At 42.5% G+C, this 24,742-nt stretch overlaps 1 protein-coding gene across 2 annotated transcripts in view; it reads right to left on the bottom strand.

Annotated features, from left to right (window-relative positions):
- The window catches only part of LOC119774221 (A disintegrin and metalloproteinase with thrombospondin motifs 8-like), a 47,641-nt gene extending 28,270 nt beyond the window's left edge, over window positions 1-19,371 (bottom strand). The window contains exons 1-4 of one of the 2 annotated variants that reach the window (XM_038271627.1): window positions 18,336-19,371; window positions 12,378-12,617; window positions 960-1,092; window positions 629-796 (exon numbers count right to left, since the gene is read on the bottom strand). In XM_038271627.1, the coding sequence (XP_038127555.1) occupies window positions 629-796; window positions 960-1,092; window positions 12,378-12,617; window positions 18,336-19,061 (1,267 nt within the window). In that variant the 5' untranslated portion in view covers window positions 19,062-19,371. The remainder of the gene's footprint in view (window positions 1-628; window positions 797-959; window positions 1,093-12,377; window positions 12,618-18,335) is intronic. The other variant, XM_038271628.1, reaches the window with a different exon arrangement.
- Between the last annotated feature and the right edge of the window lie 5,371 nt (window positions 19,372-24,742).

Below are 24,742 nucleotides of genomic sequence, written 5' to 3'. Positions count from 1 at the left end.
TTTTATATTTATTATTATACCTGCCATTTTACTGCTCTAAATTTGAGCTTTTCCTGCCTAATAAAAACTGAATTATTCCATCATCGCCCATGAAAGTTTTTACATTGATTATGGCTTTGAATGTTGGTAATTATCTTGTCCTCATTTCAGAAAGTTTCAGAGCGCTCTGAGCCACAAGGCTTTTGACTGGAGATGTTTTCCAACAGATAAAGAACAGATTTTTTAGCGCCAGCTGTTGCATTTGGCTGTAGAGGTGGAGAGTAGGAAGGAGTCCATGCCATGACTCAGTGGAAAGGAAGGTTCAACGACTGGTCTAGTAAGGATACAAACAATCCGAAACATATGACATGGGTGAGGAGAAGGAGAAAAGGAGTCATGGTGAAAAAAATAAAAAGCAGAAGGGAAGAGAAGAGGATGTTGAAATCTAGTGCAAGATAAACCATCACCAGAACCTATAATTAGGGTGAAGCAGCATGTTTAAGCAGGAAAGACATCATTCATGAGGGAAGAACACTCTGTTTAATGTTTCCCTGAATCAGCTCCATAACAAGCCACAGCGTCCTGGCCGACGTTCAAATTGGCAGAAGGACCGCTTTAAGGCAAACGCCTGAAACAGAGCGTCGCTCACCGTGGCCGTTGTCAAAGAACTCGGTGATGTAGAGGGCGCTGCAGGGAGACCAAGGAGCTGATCTGTTGAGGCTGACAAACAGAGGGGCCATCAGGAAATGCCCTCCCAGGTCCCCAAACAGCATCTCGCACGTCTTGGAGTCGTCATGCGGCATGCTCAGCACATGGCCTGCAGGAGGGAGAGAACCAAGGGTAAAAACATGAACATCCAGCGTCTTGTAAGGTGGCCAAAACACCTAACATCTTAAAGCTGTTCTACTGCAGCCTGTAACTTTTCTCATAAACGATTTGCCACCAGGAGCCCTAATCAGTGACAGAGAGTTAAAGCTGACCGAGCTCATGTGCAGCAGTGAAGGCAGCTTGCAGGCCGTTGTCCTCGATAACCGAGCAGCTCCTCTTGGGATCACACATCGTCCCGACATCTGCCACACCCAGAGTGTCGCAGCTCTTTTGTCCACAGATGTCCTGCAACGATAAAACAGGAAGGTTTAGATCCCGTCTGAGGGGAAAGTAACTAAGATAATTGGTCCAACTGGGATCATTTTTACTGCCACATTTTCCTAAACAGCTGTGGTGTTAAAAATAACTTAACTGCATGCTTTAGCTTTGACATTCACCATTTCCTCTGAAACTTTGAGTTCCAGCATCTTACAGACGTTTGTCCATTCCCTATAACTACTCAAAGGTCAGTCCTTTTCTCTAAAAATGTCTCAGAAAACCTCTCTAAATCAAAATCCATGGTAGATTTGCAGCCCTTTGGAGTATAAATTAAGTTCTGGGCCTCTTATAAAGGACACATTCTCTAGTTTTTTTTACCCCTAAATTCAGATTTACTAAAAGTGGAAGTGCTAAAGAGCTGCGGCCTTACGTATACAAACACAAAAATAGATTTTTATTCAAGCCATGCTTTCTGGAAGACGAGGGCTGCGAGAGCTGTTGTTGGCAGTAATTGGCTAAGTAACACAATAAAACAGAGGTCCTTGGTCGTCATCATTAACATTTGTAAAAGTAAATCAACAGCTGCAAACATTAGATTATTCCAAGCGTTTTGCAGAGAGACTGTGGAAAGAATCCAATGGATAAGGTGGAGAAAACGGCCATAACCGCTGAATGCTGCATGTAGACACACCAACGAGTGCCCTATGGAAAGGTTACCTTTCATTGTCCAAAATGAAAATAAACAAACTTAGATAGAATGGCATAAATACACACAAAGTAGATGCACAAAAATGCTGGCTCATCTACTTCCTGTTGAGCATTGATTTACAGAGTCGAACTGTGTAAACTTAGACACAGCAACAATGACTGGAGAAAGGTTTGCATGTCAATTTGCACCTTCAGAAGTGATAGAAAAAAAAACACATGGGGCTTAAAAACTACAGCTAGAGCTGACTTTCAGATTTAGAGAATCAATTTACATGTGGATAAATATGAAGCTAAGGCGGAAATTCAACTGAAGAAACTCTGATTACTTTCATTCAATCTGAGGCTGATCCGCCTCCGATGCAGCCAATCCGCTTCAAGCCACTTTCCTCGATGCCCAATTATCTTCCAGCACTCTACTTAAAGCCACTCCAAATCATCTCTCGACCTGTTCTTCAACAAGCGCAAGATCCGTCGCTAATCCTCAAGCTCATCCGACTCCTCCTCGATGCTCCTTCAACCTCACCTCCAGTGTGTACTCCCTCCAGACTTTCACGGAGTTCCCTGTCACTTTAAACGGTCCGGCAGAATACCGCCATGTTGAGCCTGGTTCTGCCAGAGATTTCTTCCCAAAGGGGAGTTTTTTCTCTCCACAGTCGCTTCATGCTTGCTCTTCATGGACAGTTTATGCAAACTTTGTTCATTCAGTGTCATCTAACTCAAGCATCACCCTGCATACCAGCCTCTATGGATTAACCAAACTTCATCTATCTAAACTCCACCACCAGTTTCAGGCCCGGGGGGAAATATCCTTATTCTCATTCATCAGTTTATCTGCATTAAAGTATAAATCAGCGTTTATGTTTCCTGCCGAGGCCTGAGCGCCAAAGTTCAAACTATTGTATCAATAAACTCATCTAATTGCATCTTTCTCTCTCTGTGAGTTTTTCAGATTGAAATGTCATTGTGCAGATTGGTCATTAAAATATTAAATTCAATTTATTTCAAATGCAAAAATAAATTAAATGTTGCAGTAACTCAGGGTTTTTTCTTTCATCTTCAAGTTGTTGTAGGTGTTTTAAGCTGTAGGCAGGAAGGATCTTCTGTAGCATTCTGTTCTGCAACAGATCTGGAGAAGAGGTTCTAGAGGAGAGCCGGCCTTCTTAATTAGCTGGTTGAGCTTCTTGAGGTAATTTGCTCTGATGCTGTTACTCCAGCAGATGATGGAGGAAGAGATCAAACTCTCTACAACAGATTGATAGAAGCTCTGCAGCATCTTGCTGCAATCGCTGAAGGACCTAAGCTTCCTTAGAACTTCCAGTCTGCTCAGTGCCTTCTTGGAGACGGCTTCACAGTTGTTTCTCCTCTCCAGGTTGTTGTCCAGGTGAACACCAAGGTATTTATACTCCTCCACCACCTCCACTTCTTCCGTGATGTTAACAGGATTCAACTTGTTCCTGTTTCTTCTGAAATCTACAATCATCTCCTTGTCTTGTCGATATTCAGGATCGGATGATAGTTTCCACACCATGCCACAAAGCGCTTCACCAGCTCTCTTTACTCAGCTTCTTGTTCATCAATAATGGACCCAATGATTGCAGAGTCATCCAGTATTTCTCCAGATGACAGGACTCTGTCTGGTCCAGTTAGAGTGAATACACAAACTAGAAGAGGGGAGGGGGACTTACAGGAAAACTGGAATTCCCTGGGACTTGTAGTGCTAGAACTGTCTCCTGGACCAGACTAAAGGCTGATTTATACTTCGAAACTAGGTCGTCTGCGTAGGTGTCGCAGTGAACAAAAAGCCGTCCCCGCCCCTTCCACAGACACTCCGCTGCACCTCTCCCAAACTGTAACTGAACCAGCGAGAACGCTGGGACCCTTTTTCCACTTGGGTCCCCGCTATTTTTCGCCGTCATGTCCCTCCGTTATCAGACTAAACTCGCCCCCACTTCCTAATTGCCTCGGCCGTATCTAGACCCACAGCGTGTAGCACAGACCACCCTTCAATAATGAGCACAAATCAAAAATGTCTGCGTCAAGCTCACTTTCTCAAGTTGCCTATTTACTTGACTTCTAGAGAAAGAAAAGGTGAAGATGGAGGGAGCAGCACCATCTACTTATTTGGCTGAGAGCAAATTCATGGAAAAAGGATAGTCAATGGCAGAGGAGGGCAGGATTTCTACGTCACCGTGGGCAAGACAGAAGGATGCTGAGCTTTTTCTTGAATTGAACCTGCTGAAGAATGTTTCCGTTCATTGGGTCAGTCCAGACTTCCATCTGTATGATCATCCTTCTGCTGGAAGCCTGTGATCTTAATCTCTGACCACACATCTCTGATATTGTTCTGCTGGAGCTTGTTTTCCAGCCTCTTCCTCTATGCCTCCGTGCTTCCTCTTGCCTTGACCTTAAGTTGCTTCTGTAAACTCCTCATTAATTCCCTGTCTCCCATCTTAAACGCTTGTTTTTTCTTGTTGAGCAATGCTCCAGATCACCTGGGGTCCATAGTTTATTATTTGGGAAGCATTTCCCTGTTTGGGTAGGGATGCTGTTATCTACACAGACGTTTATGTAGTCAGTCACACACTCAGTCATTGCATTGATGTCATCTCCATGAAGCTGACACAGTTCATCCCAGTCTGTAGCCTCAAAACGACCTTGCAGGGATTCTTCAGCTTCCTGTGACCATCTTTTTACGTTTTCTTTCAATGCACATTGTCACTTATCAAGTGGCTTATACTCTAATGCTGCGTTCACACCGGGGGCAGCTGGCGCGACAGAAGCAGCGAGTTTACATGCAAAGTCAATGGTTGACGCGCGCAAAGGCGCAGCAAAAGGTCCCGCGGCGCGTTTTGAGCAGCAGCCGCAGCGCGTCTGAGCAGCTGAAGCAGCGCGTCGGGCGCGTTTTAGCATCTGACGCGCGTGACGCGCCGCAAACGCGTTGCTGCTCGAGATGGAAAAATAGAATTTTTGCTGCTCGACGCGCCGCGTCAACCAATCAGAGAAGCTGATCTGGGAGCTGGCTGGGAGAGAGACACAGCGCTGATGACACAGACCGCTCTGATTACTCCTCTTAAACAGTTTATTAACGCATAATTAACTTAAAATATATACATCTGCCGGCAGAATATGTTTGCTTTTATTATTGTGGTGCCTGCAGATCGGATTATTTAGATGAAAAACACCTACCAGCCGCCGCGGTAAACCGCGAGGAGGCGACCCGCCAGAGGCTGCTGATGAATGGATTCCTTCTGTCGGCGCACCGCCGATATGTTGGGGTCTGAGCGGCTCCGACAGAAATAATATTGGGAGGCAGGATTGTAATCTGGATGAACTGACGGCACTGATGAAGTTTTCAGGTGTATTTTCTCACTTAATAACATATTAAAACTACTTTATTCCCACTGATCACAGCAAATATAGCTGCAAGGCAGAGAAAGGATAGTGAAGCTCCGCCCAACGCGCGTCAGAGCCACTTTTGGACCGCGCAGGCAGAGCAGCAAAGCTGCTTCAGCCGCGCGTCAGAACTAACTGGTACAAGCAGCAAAAATGAAGCAGCAGACGCGATTTTGCTGCTTTTGCAGCGTCCGGTCTGAACGTAGCATGAGCAGAAAAAAACAAGATTGTGATCTGATTTACCAAGATTTTAGAGATTATTTTAGAGATGTATGAGATTGATTTGGCTCATGTGTCTGTAGTTTAGCAAACAACAGAACTGATGACCTCACATGCAGTGTCAGCAAGGGCAGAAGGTGGAATGTAAATGGTTAGTACCTGAACTTGAACAACTTCCAACAGTTCAATATCTTGGCTACAATGACAAATCTTAAGAGTAACACCTGTAGTTCACAAGCAGTGCCAGCCGCGTCCTTTGAGTTTTCCAGTCTTCTTTAAATCTCTGTCTGCTTGTGTGGTAAGAAAGCCTGGCAGAGAGACGCTGGAGTCTGAGATATAATCCTGCAGTAACGTTTCACTAAAACACAGATATTCTTGGAGTGCTTCTAACTCGTTTCTTAAGATCTCACATTGCCCATGATGAATGATGGAAGAGATGCCTCACGTTTCCTGTTCCTACCTCGTCTCCTTACGCCTGCCCTGCATCCTCAGCTCCTCCTTTTCAACTCAGCTGGTACTTGTGGAAGTAGTTGATGTATTATTTCAGCTTGTGCAATATTTGCTGTTTAACATGTAACATGTCTTGTGTAAAAACATCAACTTACTGTTGTTGTGGTTATGCGTAAGTATCCAAGAAGGAAAAATATCAATACAAATCCTTCCAGTTTCACATCATTCAAGACCAGAAGGAAAAAACATCAGAAAGAAGAAACTTTGATCCACAAATGGAAAGAATCTATCAGTGCATTTCTAGAAATTATTTTTGAAATGATGATTGTAGAATATGATCGGCATATTGAAAAAAGACAAAAACAGATTTGCTCTCTGCTGGACTGCAAATCAAAATCACTTTGCTCCTCCTTTGAAGATCTGCTCTACAGATAGAAAACATGTTTGCCAAGTTTTAAGACATGCAAACCTCCTGGAGTTAAGACCCGATGTGTCTTAAAGGCAATGTTGCCAAAGTATGGGAAAATTATCTTGCCATAATGCAAGAGCACATAATTTCAATTATGTGCTCTTGAAATTCATAATTTCAAGAGCACATAATTTTTCTACGGAAAACGCACCCTTTCTGAGGCTGTCGTTCTATTGGCTGGAAAGGTTGCTAGGCGACGATCCGATCCAATCTGAGAGAAAGCAAAAAAAATCTGCAAGCAGAGCCTCTGGGTTTGCGAGCGTAACTGAGACTCGTGCAGAGCGCGGTTTGTGCAAGAAGCATTAAATCTGGGAGAAGAAACAAAGATTTGAGAGAGAAGAGAAAATATTTGAGAGAGAGCGCATGTTTTGAGTGTGAGCATTATAAGTTTTGAGTGCAAGAAGAAATTATGTGCTCTTGTTTTATGGCAGGATAATTCTCCCATACCAAAGTTCTTCCTGTGTCATCTCTAAGCCCTGAACCCAAAGCTACTGAGAACATCAATGCTCCAATTCCATGGAGGACGCACTATTTCTGGGGTGAAATGTATACTAAATATGGTATTTCATAGACTGCCGGATGTTTAAACTATAACATTTCAGTAGCTGTCTTTGCATTCATGTAATAAATATACAATGTCTTGCTCAAAGCATCCTTTGTTAAGTGAAGATGTTAAAAACCATCAGCAAGCAGCGGTTCAGAGTTTGGATTTTAGCAGTAAACTTGGTGCCTGTGGATCCCTAGCCTCACCTCACTCCAAACCACCAGCAAAACTCAGGGATTCAAAAGACATCTGGACTTGTGCACTTGTACACATGTTCCTCTACAATAGCAATTAAGCTTGTTAGCAAAGACACAGATGTAAAACCAGATCTGTACATCAAACACCAAGCCATAATGGAAGCAGACGAGCAAATTGGAGAAACCTTTTTCCCCAAAAATTGTTTTAAAAACAGTGGAACTTTTAAAGGTTAACAACACCAAACGGATCCTTGGCACACATTCATAGCCCTGAGCCAGCAAGATATTTAAGCCCTGACCCTTTGAGCATCTTCATCCTGGCAGCGACTGATTTGTAGTGACACTAAAGTTAGTTCATCCACGAGGAGCCTTCCGTCCCCCGGATTTCAAAGCCTGTATCTACGGAAAACAATCATAAAATAGGTTTGCTTGAATGATGGCTTCCCCTGATCGAGAGCTCCATCAACAAGTCCGACACAAGACGGAGAAAATCCATGTGTTCTGTTCATCATTTGCTTGATCCAGGGTCCAGATTTACCTTATATTGTCAGACGGAAAGAGAATAAACGCCAGGCCTCTCATCAAATCAGCCTCAACACTAGAGAGCTGATCTATAAAACTTTAACAAAAGCTGAGTCATTGGTTGTATTGTTAGTATCCTCATACCAGATGGCAACTGCCAGCCAAATAAAGACGAGCTGCTCTATCACAACTCAAACCCTCAGGATTTCCTTTTGAAGCATAAAGAATAATTTGTTTGGTCTGTGCTGACATTCCCCCCGCTTGGAATGGATTACAACTTTTCCATTCCTGCTGTCTGTTTTCTACATTCTAATTGACCAAAAGGGCTGGAAGGACTTTCCTTTCTATCCTCGTTCCCTCTCGATTTTTCTTTTACAATCCCCCATGGCCCAAAAAATAAGAAATTCCAAACATTTCTCCAAAAACAAATCCTTTAATAACCAACAAAACATCTTTATTATCAAACCGTAAAACCTGCAAATAATTTTCTGGTGCTGGGAAAAATATTTACCATCGTTTGGTCCCACCTACACTGTGAGATGTCATGACATCTTGTTTGGTCATACGTAAGCCAAGACAGTATGACCCTAAAGGAAGAATTAGAAGGAACCTTAATCTACACACAGTAGAGAAACTGTATCCAGGACTTTGTAATGTGTAAAGGTAAAAGATATCAGTTTTTATTACGGTTTGACTGTTTAGTTTATATGTTTTTGTCATGGTTTTGGTTCTGTTTAAGTTATATCTTTGACATTTCATTTTTGTCAAATATTCTAACTTGGTAGTCGTAAAGATAAGCCTTTATGCGGAGCACACGGGAAGGTAGGCCTCAGTGGTGGCCAGAGAAGCAGCATAGGGAGGCTGAAGTTAAAAACCATCATCATGACTAACTGGATGTGCTCTCTTCATCCTCTGACATGGGAGCTGGCTCGGAGCTCGTCTGCCTGGCTGTGTGTTTCCTGGACGGGGCCGCCTGTGGAGCTGGTTGACAGTTGCCTTTTGTATCTATGCTTCTTTTTCTATGTCTGCTTCTGTCTCCTTGAACCCCAGTGGGCCTCAGCAGATGGCCGCTCACACTGAGCCTGGTTCTGCTGGAGGTTTCTTCCTCTTAAAAAAGAGTTTTTCCTCTCCACTGTCGCTACAAGCATGCTTAGTGTGAGGGATTGCTGAAGAGTCAATGAGTCGATGCAATCAGCTGGTTTTCCTTAGATAAAAAAACATTAAATCAATCTGACTGGATGATCTGGTGAACTGGAAAGTGCCTTGAGATGATATGATGTGAATTGGAGCTATAGAAATAAACTGAATTGAATTGAATTATTCCTCTGAGAGGCCAAGAGAGGCAGTTTTTCTGCTACATTAACATTAGATTTTTTTCTCTCCTGACTCTTTTACAGTAAAACATACTTTTTAACCCCTTTTTTTATTTGTTTTGAAAACTCTGCTGCGGTTCTGGTGTTGTAATTCCTGCTATAGTGACTGGATGGGTCAAATTCAACTATCTAAAGTTTGGTTCCTTTTTTTAAGCAATTTGCTTTACCTCTTTTTCCCCATAGCTGTGGAGATTAAGGATGCTAATCTAAATGTTATAGAGAGAAGCTTTTTATTTATGTGTAGTTCATTAAACTGCTGCTGTAATATCTTACTATCATTGAAAGAAAATAGCTCTACTGATCTATGATGAAAACATTTACTGGGAATTTGTTTAGCAAAGTGGAGACTAAATTATTAATCATTACAGAAATACACTATATTGCCAAAAGTATTTGCTCACCTGCCTTGACTCACATATGAGCTTAAGTGACATCCCGTTCCTAATCCATAGGGTTCAATATGACATCGGTCCACCCTTTGCAGCTAGAACAGCTTCAACTCTTCTGGGAAGGCTGTCCACAAGGTTTAGGAGTGTGTTTATGGGAATTTTTGACCATTCTTCCAGAAGCGCATTTGTGAGGTCGCACACTGATGTTGGACGAGAAGGCCTGGCTCTCAGTCTCCGCTCTAATTCATCCCAAAGGTGTTCTATCGGGTTGAGGTCAGGACTCTGTGCAGGCCAGTCAAGTTCATCCACACCAGACTCTGTCATCCATGTCTTTATGGACCTTGCTTTGTGCACTGGTGCACAGTCATGTTGGAAGAGGAAGGGGCCAGCTCCAAACTGTTCCCACAAAGTTGGGAGCATGGAATTGTCCAAAATGTCTTGGTATGCTGAAGCATTCAGAGTTCCTTTCACTGGAACTAAGGGGCCAAGCCCAGCTCCTGAAAAACAACCCCACACCATAATCCCCCCTCCACCAAACTTTACACTTGGCACAATGCAGTCAGACAAGTACCGTTCTCCTGGCAACCGCCAAACCCAGACCCGTCCATCAGATTGCCAGATGGAGAAGCGCGATTCGTCACTCCAGAGAACGCGTCTCCACTGCTCTAGAGTCCAGTGGCGGCGTGCTTTACACCACCGCATCCGACGCTTTGCATTGCACTTGGTGATGTATGGCTTGGATGCAGCTGCTCGACCATGGAAACCCATTCCATGAAGCTCTCTGCGCACTGTTCTTGAGCTAATCTGAAGGCCACATGAAGTTTGGAGGTCTGTAGTGATTGACTCTGCAGAAAGTTGGCGACCTCTTCGCACTATGCGCGTCAGCATCCGCTGACCCCGCTCCGTCAGTTTACGTGGCCTACCACTTCGTGGCTGAGTTGCTGTCGTTCCCAAACACTTCCATTTTCTTATAATACAGCTGACAGTTGACTGTGGAATATTTAGGAGCGAGGAAATTTCACGACTGGATTTGTTGCACAGGTGGCATCCTATCACAGTTCCACGCTGGAATTCACTGAGCTCCTGAGAGCGACCCATTCTTTCACAAATGTTTGTAAAAACAGTCTGCATGCCTAGGTGCTTGAATTTATACACCTGTGGCCATGGAAGTGATTGGAACACCTGATTCCAATAATTTGGATGGGTGAGCAAATACTTTTGTCAATATAGTGTATCTTGTAGTGGAGAGAAATTCCTTTGCGTAATAAAACAGGAGTCACCTTTCTGGACACTGATTCTCTAAGACAGATCTTTTCTGCCCTCAGCTTCCCTGAAAACTCAAATGTTTCATAATTTATTTTATATGACATACATCTAATTATGCCCCTCTTTCTTTCAGCCACTTTTAGAAAGGTTGTCATCTACAAATATTCATCAACTACGAATTCTGTAAGAACAGTGAGAACGGATGAGCGTCTGGAATAACTTTTGCTTCTCCTGAACTTCAGACGCCCACGGGACTCTTTATGGTTTTTGGCCGGATCGTCCGCAGGCCTGAGATGACTGGTTTTGCTCTTACCTCCTGTTTACAGTGTAGCAAGCTGGGATGAATTATGACATCTGTCTGCACCCACCACACCCAGGCTGGAGAAACGAGGGGGACCATGTGAATATCCACATGGTCGCATACAGTGACCACCATTTAATTTTGTTCATCGACGCCCATTAGTTCTCTTCTCCATAGCTTTTTATGTTTCTGGTTCCACTGATGTGTCATCGTTTAATAATCAATTATCATCACAGCAGTAATCATCAAAGAGATAACTGCTCTCACACTGTGAGGGAAACATGAATCTTTATCCGGAGGGATGTTTTTAAAGCCGTTTTTGTTGCTGTTGATCTCCACGTGGCTAAAGGCTCCCAGTCGGTCACCCCCCCACCCCTTTGTTTTTTTTTCCTCCAAAGCTGTTTTCACTTAATTTCACTTCACTTGGTCCCAATGGAATTTCCCATTGGGAAATTCCATTGGGACCAAATAGCACTAAATCGGTGACTTAGAAACGACGCTGTCAAGGAACGCTATGGACAGAGGAAACATGCAAGAGGAGGAGAGTTTAGTGTGGGAGGTCGTGGATGAGTCTCCTCCGTCATCCATTTTTTATTTAGAGGAGGAAAGCGAGGACGAAGATGTTGTGGAAGAGGACGCCAGGGCGGCAGAAGCTTGGTTTGGTGTAGAAGGCTTCCAGCCGTACATGTTTGAGCCCTTGCCTCGCAACGCTGCCAGTTCTGTTAGCTCTACGCCTGCCGAAGACACAGACGTCCATCCCCGTGAACACTGGGACGCAACTCAATGGGAAAGGAAAGGATTCTGGTTTCAACCGTTGCGTATATTAGCTGCGACATATGAATCAAAATGCTATGACTGAAAAAATGTGATTGACAGATGACCGTTGATATATGATTGGCTGAATTTAGGTGTTCAGGCTGACGTAGAACTAACTGTCCTGCAGAAGATAATGGTAAAAAAAAAAAACACAGATTTTTTAAAATAGAAATGTTCTAAATTTTGGGACAATATTGTCTGATAAAGAGTACATTTATATAAATGTTTAAGCCAGAATGATATGACATTTAAATATGACTTTAAAGTCATTTTCATCTCTAATGTGAGAAAAACAAAAATGAAAGAATAATAAATCCATTAACATAGAAGCAAAGCAGCCTGTTTTGCTCCCATTTGGACTAAGATCATTTTTATCTGTATCCGTGTGTCTCTTCTCTCAGTAGTTGTAGTTATTTTGTGTTCTTGGTTAGTACCTCCATTAAACGGCCGTGTAGCAGCGGATCTACAAACCAGTTTGGTTGTGCCCATTAAAATGAGCAGAGAGTGTTTTCTACTGGTGGTTGGGAGTGGTTGTTAAAAAAAAGAGAAGATTGTCAGCTAATGTGCTGATAAGACTGTTAATCTGATGTCGTGATGAACTACAGGTTAAAACATCTTAGGCTGATTACTGAACGGACATAGTGGAAGCTTTGCGCGTCCCTCACCTCTCTAGTGAACAGCATGGCCGTGTCATAGTGCTCTGGATGCCTCTGGCTTGGTGGGTTGAAGATCTGCTGCCAGGAGCAGAAGTTCCTTAGAGCCACGCCTCCATTGCTGGAGATCTTTGGTCCAATCTCCTCATCCTCCACCACCAGCATCTTTACCACCACTATGTTCACAGAGTTCTTAATGCTGGGGTGCTTGTAGATCTGAGCCGCCATGGACATGAGGGTGAGGATGTAGTACTGCAGAGAAGAGGAAAGAAGAAAAGCTAAAGTTAGAATGATGAGGAGCTGGCACGTTAGTTAGGATCAGCTTCAGCTGGAACAGCTAGTTGTTCTGTTTAGTTAATTAAAATGTCCAATTTAAGATTTGTATTTTTTGTACTAAATAATTTTGTTGCAATCGAATACATAGTAGTTACATATTACACAAACACATATTAGTCATATATTTTAGTTAAATACAAACGTTTTAGAGACAAATACAGCCAGTGACGCTTAAAAGAATAGTTCATTCACACATTTACAGTGGGAGCCAATAAAAAAAATGCCAGCCGAATTGCATCCCACTTCCCTGCAACTCCCAGCAAAATCCCCTCCAACTTCCAGCCTCTGGAGTGACCCCTCTGACTCCACCCTTTTATTAAATTACAGGGTCTGACCATGAGATGGCGCTTCTCTTCATATCTTCAGGTGACATAGAGTACATGTCAGACTTAATAATATTACTTTAGCGATAGTTTCAAGGTGTTGCTTTATTGTATGTCTCGTACCATGTCTTTTGGTTGTGAAGCAGACTGAAAATGTTTTGTCATTAGCTCCTTTCTATCTCTTCTTTCTTTCATCTTTTCTCTTTTTTTTCTTTTTTTCTTTTTCTTCTTCTGTTTTTCTGCTCTTTTTACATTGCAGTGTCCATATAAACTGTAAACCTCCCTGCATAGTTATAATAAAGCAATCTCTATGCATGAAACAAGTGGAGCAATATGGCAATTGCCATACTGCTCCACTTGTGAAAGTAAAATCTGTTGGGCTCTTTGGCATCAAGACAATTATTCTTCTTGCCACATTGCCAGACAGGATGCCGTAAAAAAAAAAAAGAGATGGTGATTCTCTTTAGATCTTAATGTCCACAAATTAGGACAACAATGAAACAATATTTTAGTACAAAGATTGATGTTTAAAAAGTAATTGTAGGGGACCAGCCAACGACCAGCCAAGGGCCCATCAAGGAAAGTGGGGAAATTTTGATTGGCTAATACTCTAGTTTCATTTTGTATCTATGCTTCTTTTTCTATGTCTGCTTCTGTCTCCTTGAACCCCAGTGGGCCTCAGCAGATGGCCGCTCACACTGCGCCTGGTTCTGCTGGAGGTTTCTTCCTGTTCAAAGGGAGTTTTTCCTCTCCACTGTCGCTACAAGCATGCTTAGTGTGAGGGATTGCTGAAGAGTCAATGAGTCGATGCAATCAGCTGGTTTTCTTAGATAGAAAACTTTGAATCAATCTGACTGGATGATCTGGTGAACTGGAAAGTGACCTGAGATGACATGATGTGAATTGGAGTTATAGAAATAAACTGAATTGAAACTCAATTATATTTGATTTGAAATGGCCCAGGCTTGTCTTGCTGGTTCTGAGGGCAGATGGTGTAAATAATAATTGAAATAATAATAATTGAACTTTATTGATCTCACATTGGAGAAATGAACTCTCTGCATTTAACCCATCCCCTTGGGGAGAGGTGGGCTGCCATTGTGCAGCACCCAAAGAGTGGGGTTAAGGGTGTTTGCTTAGAGACCCAGAGTGTCAGTCTGTGGGAGTTTGTAGGAACTCAGAACCTTAAGATTCCAAGCTCTATGACCTGACCACCAGGCTGCCACTCCGCTCTAAAACACTAATGAAAACGGAGCACATGTGATTGGTCCCTGGGGAAAAAAAACAAATCACCAATGCAGGAACGTTTCTTCTGATTAAAACAGAGGAAAAGAGTCCAGCTGCTTTGCATGTCTCCTCACGCCATGCCTGGATCAAGTTTGGGAGAACTACAGGAACTTGATTTGTTTACTGTCTAAAAATGTTTAAAGGATGGAGGAGCTTGCGGACTTCACCTTTCAAGGTTCCACAGGGACACATTTCCACATCTGCACACATCCTCCCCCACCTGCCCACAGGTGGGGACATGTTGTGAATCGGGGGAATGTGTGCTTGTGGCCAGTTTAACATTCAGTCCATCTGATCCTGGTGTGTGGTTGCCTAAGAGAGCTTGGCAGCTGAGGACAGCGCTAAATGCAAACAGACTGAGCCTTTCTTGGTTTGAAAAAGTCCTCTGATTTTGTTTTGTTAAAGGCAGCAGAGACACGATGTTCATGTTACCTCATCCTGTTGAACAGTTTTACATTGTGCTGCATAAAACTAAGTATTATAGTGTGATTAAATGTTACATTTCAACACCAAGGAGCTCATAAATGGAGAAAAAAGGGTCAATGGATTCCTTTTTCTAATTTGTTTTTTACTAATATGAAAATACAAAAAATTTAGCTTGCTTTTGGACTCTTTTTCTTTTACTTTGAAAACCTTTCAAATAAATAAATAAAAGGCACTGAAAATAATGAGAGTCCAGACATGGGTAATTCATTCATTCATATTCCTATTTGCAAAATGCAGGAAACTAAAACTGGAAATCTCTTTGAAGGCATCAGCTCCAGACCTTCTGGCCATTTGCCCTATGTAGGATGGAAAATCTACATTTCTATGAAGCTTGAGCAGGACCGCTGGTCAGAGATGATTGGGAGATGAATGAGGTTAAAGGCTGGGAAATTTATAAGAAAAGCAGAGATTGAGACGTTCTGCTCTCAGACTCTCCATCCAACTTCAGAGAGCAAAGTCAAGCCTGCAGGTGAGTGAAAAAGCTGAAGCTCTGCTGCACTTTTGGAGCACAGCTCAACCTTCAGATTTGCCCATTTTCATAAAGCTAAAGCTAAAGTTGGAATGCATTTTTTTTTTAGGAACTAGTGGCTTCTATTTTTATTTTTAGAAGTCAGATATGGGATGGGATTGAGAAAGAAAGAGATGCAGCTAATGTCAAAGGACCAAATCCACAGACTCCAACTGGTAATCTGTGATAGCGGGCATTTGCCCGTTGGGCTGGTCCTAATTTCAGCGTGTGAGGGCCGGCTCTTCTTTAATCATACCGGCCCCAACACTTACTCTCCGGAGTTCAAGAAATAATCCAATGCTAACTACCTAAATGATGCATGCAGTATATATAGCCCTTCCCTGTAATGTGCGTCCTTGTGACGGTTGGCATATGGTGTCATTTTCTATTTCTTCTTGCAATAAACTAAATTATAATCGAAACTAAAATGCTTTCTTTAAACCAAACTACGATGTTCCTCTTATATTTGGCAAATTTATGTTAAGATATTTTGCAAGAATATTTTGCGGTGCATGATGGGTTTTGCATCTGTTTACATTATTCCATTTCTTTGCCCACATGCCACCTGGACTGGCAGTGATGCTGACACACCGCTGAGCTTTAATGGATTCATTCTAGAAAAACGGCCTGTCTGCCTCCATATTGTTTTGTTTTATATTGGTGTTTTTACAACACTCTGGCTGATGTTGTAGACCTAGTATGTGTGAGTGGGTGTTTGGCTGGCTTTGTGCAATTTGGACGTAACGCAGCAGCAGTCACTGTTGCGTCTGTGTTAATAATCAAAGCCAGTAAAACCGAATTCTAGAAGTCTTGGTGATGGTTGAAGATAGATCGGTTAATCCACAATCTGTGTTCATATCGTGTTTCACATGTGAGATGCAGGCGTTTGACTATGCTTCCATAAATGGACCTGTGTAGATGAAAAAATGCCAGGGCTGAAAATGGCTCCCAGTTCGGTTCCCAGGTCTGCAAATCCCTGCGCCACCTCTGGACGCCGGAAACTTCCTGACGCTCTCGAGTAGTTTAACAGAAATACTAGCGAGCATCTCCTGACTGAGCAGAGAGCAGCTGCTGGATGTGGAAGCAGAGTTCCTTCACCTTCTCCAAGCTGCTCCTTGGATTGTAGGATTGCTTTTCTTATCTTGGCTGAATAAAGTCTGCATGTTTTTGCCTGTATCCTGGAGATGGCATCTCCAAAAGGCTCATAAAGCCTGCTAAAGCTGATTAAGACACATGTTGAATGAACTGTAGCCGTAATTGCAGAGAACAGTGGTGCCAGAAAGTAAGGATTAAACGGGGCTGATTATATGCACTTCACACTTTTCAGATTTAGAAATCTCAAAAAACCAGGCATGTCCTACTTCATCATCACCTGCTATTTAAATAAGTGAATCTCCAGCTGTAAAATAACAAATGGCAAAAAACGTTTTTGCAAAATAATCTATAGTTTTGAAAGGAACTCAGTTATTACTGTCATGCTGACGTCTGCAAGTGAAGACACCCTGAAATAGTTTCTGATGCTCTTAAAGAAAATAGCATTTGATAAATCAATGCATACCCCATAAATCTTTCAGGATGATAGTGAAGCAATGACGCCAAAATGTGACAAAGCTTTAAGGAATGTGCTACGGCATTTTTTACATTTCTGTTGCCTGACTTCTTCTCTCAGCCCAAATATTTCCACTCAGCCTTCCTGAGGGCCAAAAGCACGTTTCGTGAAGCAGCAGAGGAAAACAAAGCAATGCCTTGTGGGTTTTCTACTAGCGGTGAAGTCAGACCTAACGTACAGGATGGGAAACCCAGGAAATGAGAATCTGCCAGGAAAGTTAGAGCGATTCTTCACTAAACAGGCTCCATAGTCAGGTCAAGGTTGGCTTTTCTTCACACTAGTTTGAGTCAGAAACTCCTGCTTAGGTGATTTCAAGTTGCACAAAAAGCAGCAGCTGTTTCATCAGGACACAAAATGGAATCCTCCATTACCCTTTTTTCACCAGTTCTCAGTCCATTATGACTCTAAATGAAATGACATCATCTTACCTGTCTGGAACTTCTGCATCTTTAACCAAATGGATGCTGGACATTCCCACATCCTTCCAGAACTAGAAATGACCACAATGTTTCTTGTTTTTTTTTTTAAACAATAATCATTTTAAAGCCAAATTTGAAGACCAACAAATTTAGATTTTAGTGAAATTTGAGCAGAATCTTTTTTGTTTTAACCAACACTCTTCTCCTAAAGTTGATGTTAAGAACTGAATTATATTCAACTCTGCAAAATATGTTCCTAAAACTGGCAGTAAAAATATTTCAATTCTATTCACTTTATTTCTATAGCGCCAATTCACAACACATGTCATCTCAGGTCACTTTCCAGTTCACCAGATCATCCAGTCAGGTTTATTCAAAGTTTTCTATCTAAGAAAAACCAGCCGATTGCATCGACTCATTGACTCTTCAGCAATCCCTCACACTAAGCATGCTTAGAAAGAGAACTAGACTGGTTTAAATCGTATCTATCTGACTGATTTCAGTATGTTTACGTTAATGATAAACCTTCTTCCTGCTCCAGGGTTACCTGTGGAGTACCACATGGATCAGTGCTAGGACTAATTCTCTTTATTACACTAGAAAAAAATTATCTTAAAATAAGTGCATTTGGTCTTGGATCAAGGAAGTAAATGAGACATTTTGCCGCCAATGGAACAAGACAATTTACACTTAAAATAAGAAAACAATTCTGTTTCACCTCTCCTGTGGAACCAGTTTTAGTCCGTGAGGCAGACACCCTGTCTACTTTTAAGGCTAGGCTTAAAACTTTCCTTTTTGATAAAGCTTCTAGTTAGAGTGGCTCAGGTTATCCTGAGCTATCTCTAAGGTTCTCTAAAATTGGCCAAACTCCTTCTAATATCACAGATCTGATTCTTCTTTATGTTCCCAATAAGTGTTTTTGTTTTGTTTGTAATACTCAGAAAGCTCATCCTAAATGTTGGTTGAGTGAGTGGAGGTGTGAGCGATCATATGACCCCTGACCTTTATTTCATCTCCATAGAAGTGGGTCATGGTTGAGTCTGCTACAGCCAGGGTTTCTATGAACCTTGGCTCTGAAACGAAGCGTCTGCGTCGAGCTTCCCTCCGTGCGTCACCGCTGCCGCGCGTAAAACTTTCCGCTCCGCGCGCCTCCGCAGAGCCATCAAACAAGAGGGGGAGCGCGGGGCTGTCGGCGGCTGTCCTCCTCCTGATCACATGCAGCCTCTCGGCAGAGTCCGGCCCCCGGGCGCTGCGCACTTTGGGCTCGATCAGATACTCCTTCCCCTCCGTGATGAAGGAGCCAAAGATGCCCGAGCACAGACTAACCGCTACGAGCGAGTTCTGGTCCTCACCCACGTTACCGGAGTAAAAGCAGCTTTGCAGCCGTCCTCCGCTCTCCTCTGTCCGGTTCATGGGGCCCCAGGGGCCGGAGCGCAGGTCGGCTCGGGCACCTGAGCCGCTGCGCAAAGCGCCTCCATCCGCGGCTCTAATGCGCTGGATGGTGAAGGACGGCGATAGAAAGCTGGAGTCCGGGATGAGGTTGAGTGTCAGGTTCCTGCCGAAAGCTCTGAGGGTAAACACCGGGTTCTCCTCGCTCCTTTTCCAGAAGCGCCCTCTGATTCGACCGTTCATCCTAACAGGTACAACATCCTCCGATTCAAAGCGGGAGGCGAGCGCTCCGCTGAACCAGCAGAGGAACCAGGAGGCGAAGCAGGCGTAGATGCGCATCTTCTGGCTGCAGCAGGGGAGAAATGAAGCGTAATGTTTAGGAAGCGGTGCGTCCAGCCTGTTTCTCAACTGTCTGTTCCTCTAAGCAGTTCCACTGCAGTCTGGACACATCAGGGGTATTTATATGTCCTGCTCTTCCCTCAGACAGGACGGGGTTTATTTCTGATATCACTACTTGCTGGAAATTCTCCTCCCACCAGCGCTTCACCAGAAAGTAGCGGAAAAAACCGCACGGATCCAATGAGAGGAGGCCGATCCTTGGCCCCGCGCCTGACAGCCGCGCTCCTATTATTAACCAGCGCTGCTATATGGCAGCACTGGACCTTTATATACAAGGATACACATAACTGGAAGTCTGCCACGCGAGTTATTTTGGAGCCATGTGAGAGTGACAGGTCCCACTCACCGGGGAGAACTGCCACAACAACCACCTTAGAAATAGAATCATCCCATTATTCGTTATCTGCTGATCTATAGAACCGTTCTATAGAACAGCACCGGTTTGGACCCCAAAGCCTAAACCTGTCTCCATCTGCAAAGAATAAATGCTGTATGCAGGGGCGGGTTTAGCAAATATGGGGCCCTAGGCAAAGACAAGCAGGGGGCCTCTGAACTAAAAAGACAACAAATATAACAGACCCATTATAGAGATAGAGAAATGTTAATAGAATAGACATCCATTATGTGTTCTAGGTTGTGTCCCTCTCTTCTTGTCCCTTTTCTTCTTGTTTTCCTCTCTATGTTTTGTACTCAGCTGACTTGTCATGCTGTCTCTAAAGGAATGAAAGATTTTTTCCAAGCACTAAGCTCACTAGGAGAGCAGGAGGCGGGGTTACCAATCTACTCGCTCTGGAGAGCAGAGTTCGCTGCTTTTAGATGTTGTCTCCAAAGTCTCCAGTAGCAGAAAAAAGTCTCTAGATTTGGCGCTAGGAGCTTTTTAGAAATCAAAGTGCTAGAGGGGTCTGAAAAGTGGCTAAATATAGCGACTAAAGCGCTAAGTTGGCAACGCTGCTCTTTGCATGGTTTGTTTTCAAATGGTTTGCTGCTGTCTGTTTGGACCTTTCTGAACATGTGCAGCAAATGGACTGATCCAATATGGTGGACACTGAAGGGGGGGGGCTGAGACACACTTGATATTATCAGCGTTCTGATGGTATTTTAGAGAAAGGATTTCATCAAAAACATAATTAATGCGCACAAATAAGGAATAGTTGTATTAACCATATATGTAAAGTTTTATGTGGCCCCCAGGAACTGCCTCTTGGATGCAAGATGCCCTAAAATGAAACCTTGGAAAGTTTATATATTTTTCACTTTAACTTAATCCTGCTTCTGAAGCTGATCTAAGCGGTGTGGTCCCAAAGGGCGGAGCTAGAGGGGGGCAGGGGTGGCACTAAACCTCTGAAGTCTGTTTGCCCAACTTTGGGTGGGTGGACCCCCCCAGATTATTGACACATCACAGCCGCAGATTATTCCTGAACAGCACTACCTGCTTTGCAGAGGTAGAAAGAGTGAAACAAATATTTCACACAAGTAAAAGTACAGTAACTTAGAAATTATACTTAAAGAGGAGGCACCAGTTACAATAAATACAAGGAGAAATTAAATAATAAAAAAAAATAAAAAAAATAAACTTATTTAGCACCAACGATGGTTAATATGGTCAAATGTTAAATGGATTTACTTGCATGTTCATCTATTTGTTTCTCCTGATAAAAGTTAATGAGAAAACCACCTGTCTGTGGCTGTTTTTGAAGGTTTGTGCAGGCTGCTTATTCTGACAGATTTATTCACATCAGAGGTGCAGTGATATGCTGGTATTGCTGTGAATTAGGGAGACTCATCTTGCTGCTTTGGATGCTTGTTCTTTAACCTCCATCATGGTCCTCATGGTCTCCTGCATGCAGCGGTTCCTCCCAGCAGCGTTCAAAGCAAACGTTGCCTCTTCTACATCCAGACTTCCTGTTCATCACAACAAGCTGGAGGCTGGCGGACCAGAAAGAACACTAATATGTAAACTAATGTTTTCATCTGTTCTGATCACAATGATTCAGGTGGGTTTGTAGTTCCAAGCATATAAAGGATGATCTTTAGGGACAGATTTGGCAGTGTTGTGGCCCAGCTTTGATGACACACAAAACATGGAAATCCGCACAGGCCACAGATGCACCGTGGACTTATTTTATGCAGGCAAAAGAAAAAATGTTCCAGGTAAACTCCATGTTTCTCTTGCACTGATAGAAAAAAACCATACGCCCACCCAGATGCATGCAGGTCCTATGATTGACTGCCTATTTATAAAAAAAATAATTCACCTAAATTAATCATAACTAACCAAAAACAAAGGAACATGACTAAATAACCAAAAAAACTTATCTCAAAACAGGTTTCAAACAATAAAGTAAAATAAACTTAGCTAGATTATGCACAAAAACAAAAACATTTTTAAATATTAACAAAACATGATTAGCTCCTACAGGCAGGTTTTACTAAATTTTTCCCAAATGTATTTTTTATTGCAATCACAAACCAATTTTTATTTTATATTTAATCTTTTTTTTTTTTTACACGGAAATCCAACCAGATGACTTCAAAAAAGAAATAGTAAAGGTCAATGTTTGTAAGCAGCCTGTATTCCCATCTATAAGGTCTATTTAGTATTGATCTATGTGAGCTTAGAGGAAAATGATTCTGTTTTGGGAAACTTTTAAACAAATGCTTTTATCTTTATAAACCATTTATTTTAGAGGTAGGTTTATTAATGGATCTGCTCTTTCTGCTGATCTCTGGCAAGAGGAAAGCCATGCTCCCATCATGTTGACGAACATGCAGTGGAAGACCAAGAAATCCCAAACAAACCTCCATTAAAGGCAGTTTCATAATTCCTACACTAGATGGCAGAAGAGTACAGCAATCAATGGGCCTGATTGAATCCTACCACCTGCTGGTGTCGCTGTTTGCCTGCAGTGTTTCTCACAAACTTCATTTGATTTATATCTCTATGGAGATGTTTCTGTTCAGTTCTGCAGTAAGAACATAATCACACGTTTACAGGCTTCTACTGAGAAATGCAATAAGCTTACGCAAAGCTTTATTGATTCTGACCAGGACTGAAGACTGGGAAGTTTCCTGGACATGGAGGAAAATGTCATTTTAGGACATGTTCCAGCAGGATGTTTAGGACTTGTTAGTCATGATAGGGGTTTGGAAGTGTGACCACCACCAATAGACAGTGCCTGGATGCTTCCTGCAGGCTGATGACCTGATTTTTTCCAGATTGTCTTTTTTCCTGATGGTCCAAAAAGCTTGGGGGGGGGGGGATTGGCTGAATTCAGATTCTCAGCAGAGTGTCTGTCTCTCATTGCTATTTTTCACCTTCCTTGACACCATCAGCTGTTCGATTCTCCTGATGAAAGTCAATATAGAAACAATAAAACCTACTGCCATTTCTGGCAAGTTCTGCACTGGTGGCAACATGACCCCTTAGCTGAAGTTAATGCTGCTGCCACTGTGTGTAGTTTCTTACTGAAGCTCATGGGGTTCATTCCTTCATTTTCAGGAAGGAATGAACCCTACATGTGGGGAATGGCATCAATGTTTTTCATTTGCAATTACAGCATTTCATTTCATCACTCTGATGTCACCGAGGAAAGTCTGGGTAAGTTTATTTGTACTGCACAATTCAGGTCGAAGGCATTTTAAAGTGCTTTATATAAAGTCAATGATAGAATGGATGGAAAATGCTGGTGAAGATTCTCAGTCATCCAGTCACTCCAAAAAAGTAAAAAAAAAAAAAAAATGTGCATGTTTTTTAAGCCAAAACATCTTTTTGGGCTGCTATATAAAGCTTCATCCTCAACGCTATTTCTGACATTTTGAATTGAAAAAGCGAAACGTCTAAACTTGGAAACCAAGTCCAGTGGATTGTTTTTATTAAATTTTTTTGGAATGGTTGAAAAATTTGAGCAAGTACAGATAAAAACAGGATTAAGTGTTTTACTGAGAATTTATATTGCTGGCAAATGAAAAAAAAACAAACTTGCAAATTAGCAAATATATGTTTCCAAACAGATTTTTATTTCAAAGCAAAAAACGATACAGAAGTCATTGCAATTTTTTTTAATAACTGTATTTTTACCGATTTCATTTTAGCTTGTTGACAAGATGATCTGTCCATGAAATTTGGATTTTTGCCCGTAAGATAAGATTTTCAAGATTTAATTAAAGGTCAGACCCAAAATGCAGAAGACCAACAGAGAGACCAGGGAAAAGTTTAACAGGTTTATTAAGAATATGGTGATAAATCCAGTGCTGCTCGGAACACTGTCAAACCGGAACTGGAAAGTGAGGGGAAGACACTGCGGTTAGTTCAGGCTCAATGGGAAATTAGACTCTTAGGCTTTAATTGGAGGAATAGGTTGCAGACTCACTTCTCCAGAAAAATGTGTCCTTTATGGAATCCAGTCTGTGTGGGAAGGTTCCAGTGATTGTCTTGTTTGGTGATGGGCGGACGGGGTTTACTCAGACTGTGGTTGCTCCTAGGTGAACGGAGAAGCTTACTGCCACTCAGATTTCCTGCGGTACTTGAACGGGCTGCGGTGCAGATGAAAACTTTGCTCGGTGTGAAGCTCAAACAACCTCTTGGGGAAAGTGGATCCAAACTTCCTGTTTGGAACCCCAGCTCAGTTAGAAGCTCAGTTGATCCTTCCAGAGAGAGAAGGTCCAAACAAATCCAGTTTGCAGGATGACTTCCCTGTATTGGCAAACACTCTCGCGTCGAGGTAGTGGCAGTCAGCAGCTTAAGAGCACTCCACAGGTAATGAGGCAATGAGCTGCAGGTGTGCAGAGAGACCAAATGAGGACAGGGCACCACCTGGTGGAGGAGGAAAGGAAACACAAAAACAGACAACACAAACTGGATTCCTGACAAAGATAATTAAACATTATGCACAATAGTAAGATTACTTTTCCTGATTTAAAAAAAATCATCTTACTCCATTGTCAAAGTGTTTTACTCCCCTGCTTAAATCAAAGGAAAATACTTTTATATCGATAAAAAATGGATGACTTAATGGATGAGAGAAACATCAGCTGTGCTGCTGCCATCAACACCTTTGTTTCTAGATGTTGGAGCTTGGCCTGTTTTCCAGTGTAGTCCTGTTTCTCTGACTGTGACTAACTGGATGTGCTCTCTTCATCCTCTGACATGGGAGCTGGCTCGGAGCTCGTCTGCCTGGCTGTGTGTTTCCTGGACGGGGCCGCCTGTGGAGCTGGTTGACAGTTGCCTTTTGTATCTATGCTTCTTTTTCTATGTCTGCTTCTGTCTCCTTGAACCCCAGTGGGCCTCAGCAGATGGCCGCTCACACTGAGCCTGGTTCTGCTGGAGGTTTCTTCCTGTTCAAAGGGAGTTTTTCCTCTCCACTGTCGCTACAAGCATGCTTAGTGTGAGGGATTGCTGAAGAGTCAATGAGTCGATGCAATCAGCTGGTTTTCCTTAGATAGAAAACTTTGAATCAATCTGACTGGATGATCTGGTGAAGTGGAAAGTGATCTGAGATGACAGGATGTGAATTGTAGCTGTAGAAATAAACTGAATAGAACTGAATGACTTTCATTCTATGATTATTGCCAAATCTGACAGGTTCACTGACTTTTTACTGTGCAGGTAATAAATTCACCTA

This window comes from Cyprinodon tularosa, unplaced genomic scaffold, assembly GCF_016077235.1.
Source record: "Cyprinodon tularosa strain WSP-4 unplaced genomic scaffold, ASM1607723v1 ctg800, whole genome shotgun sequence".
Classification (NCBI taxonomy): domain Eukaryota; kingdom Metazoa; phylum Chordata; class Actinopteri; order Cyprinodontiformes; family Cyprinodontidae; genus Cyprinodon; species Cyprinodon tularosa.
The sequence above is the reverse complement of the archived record's forward strand: the minus strand, read 5'-3'. Positions and strand labels throughout refer to the sequence as shown.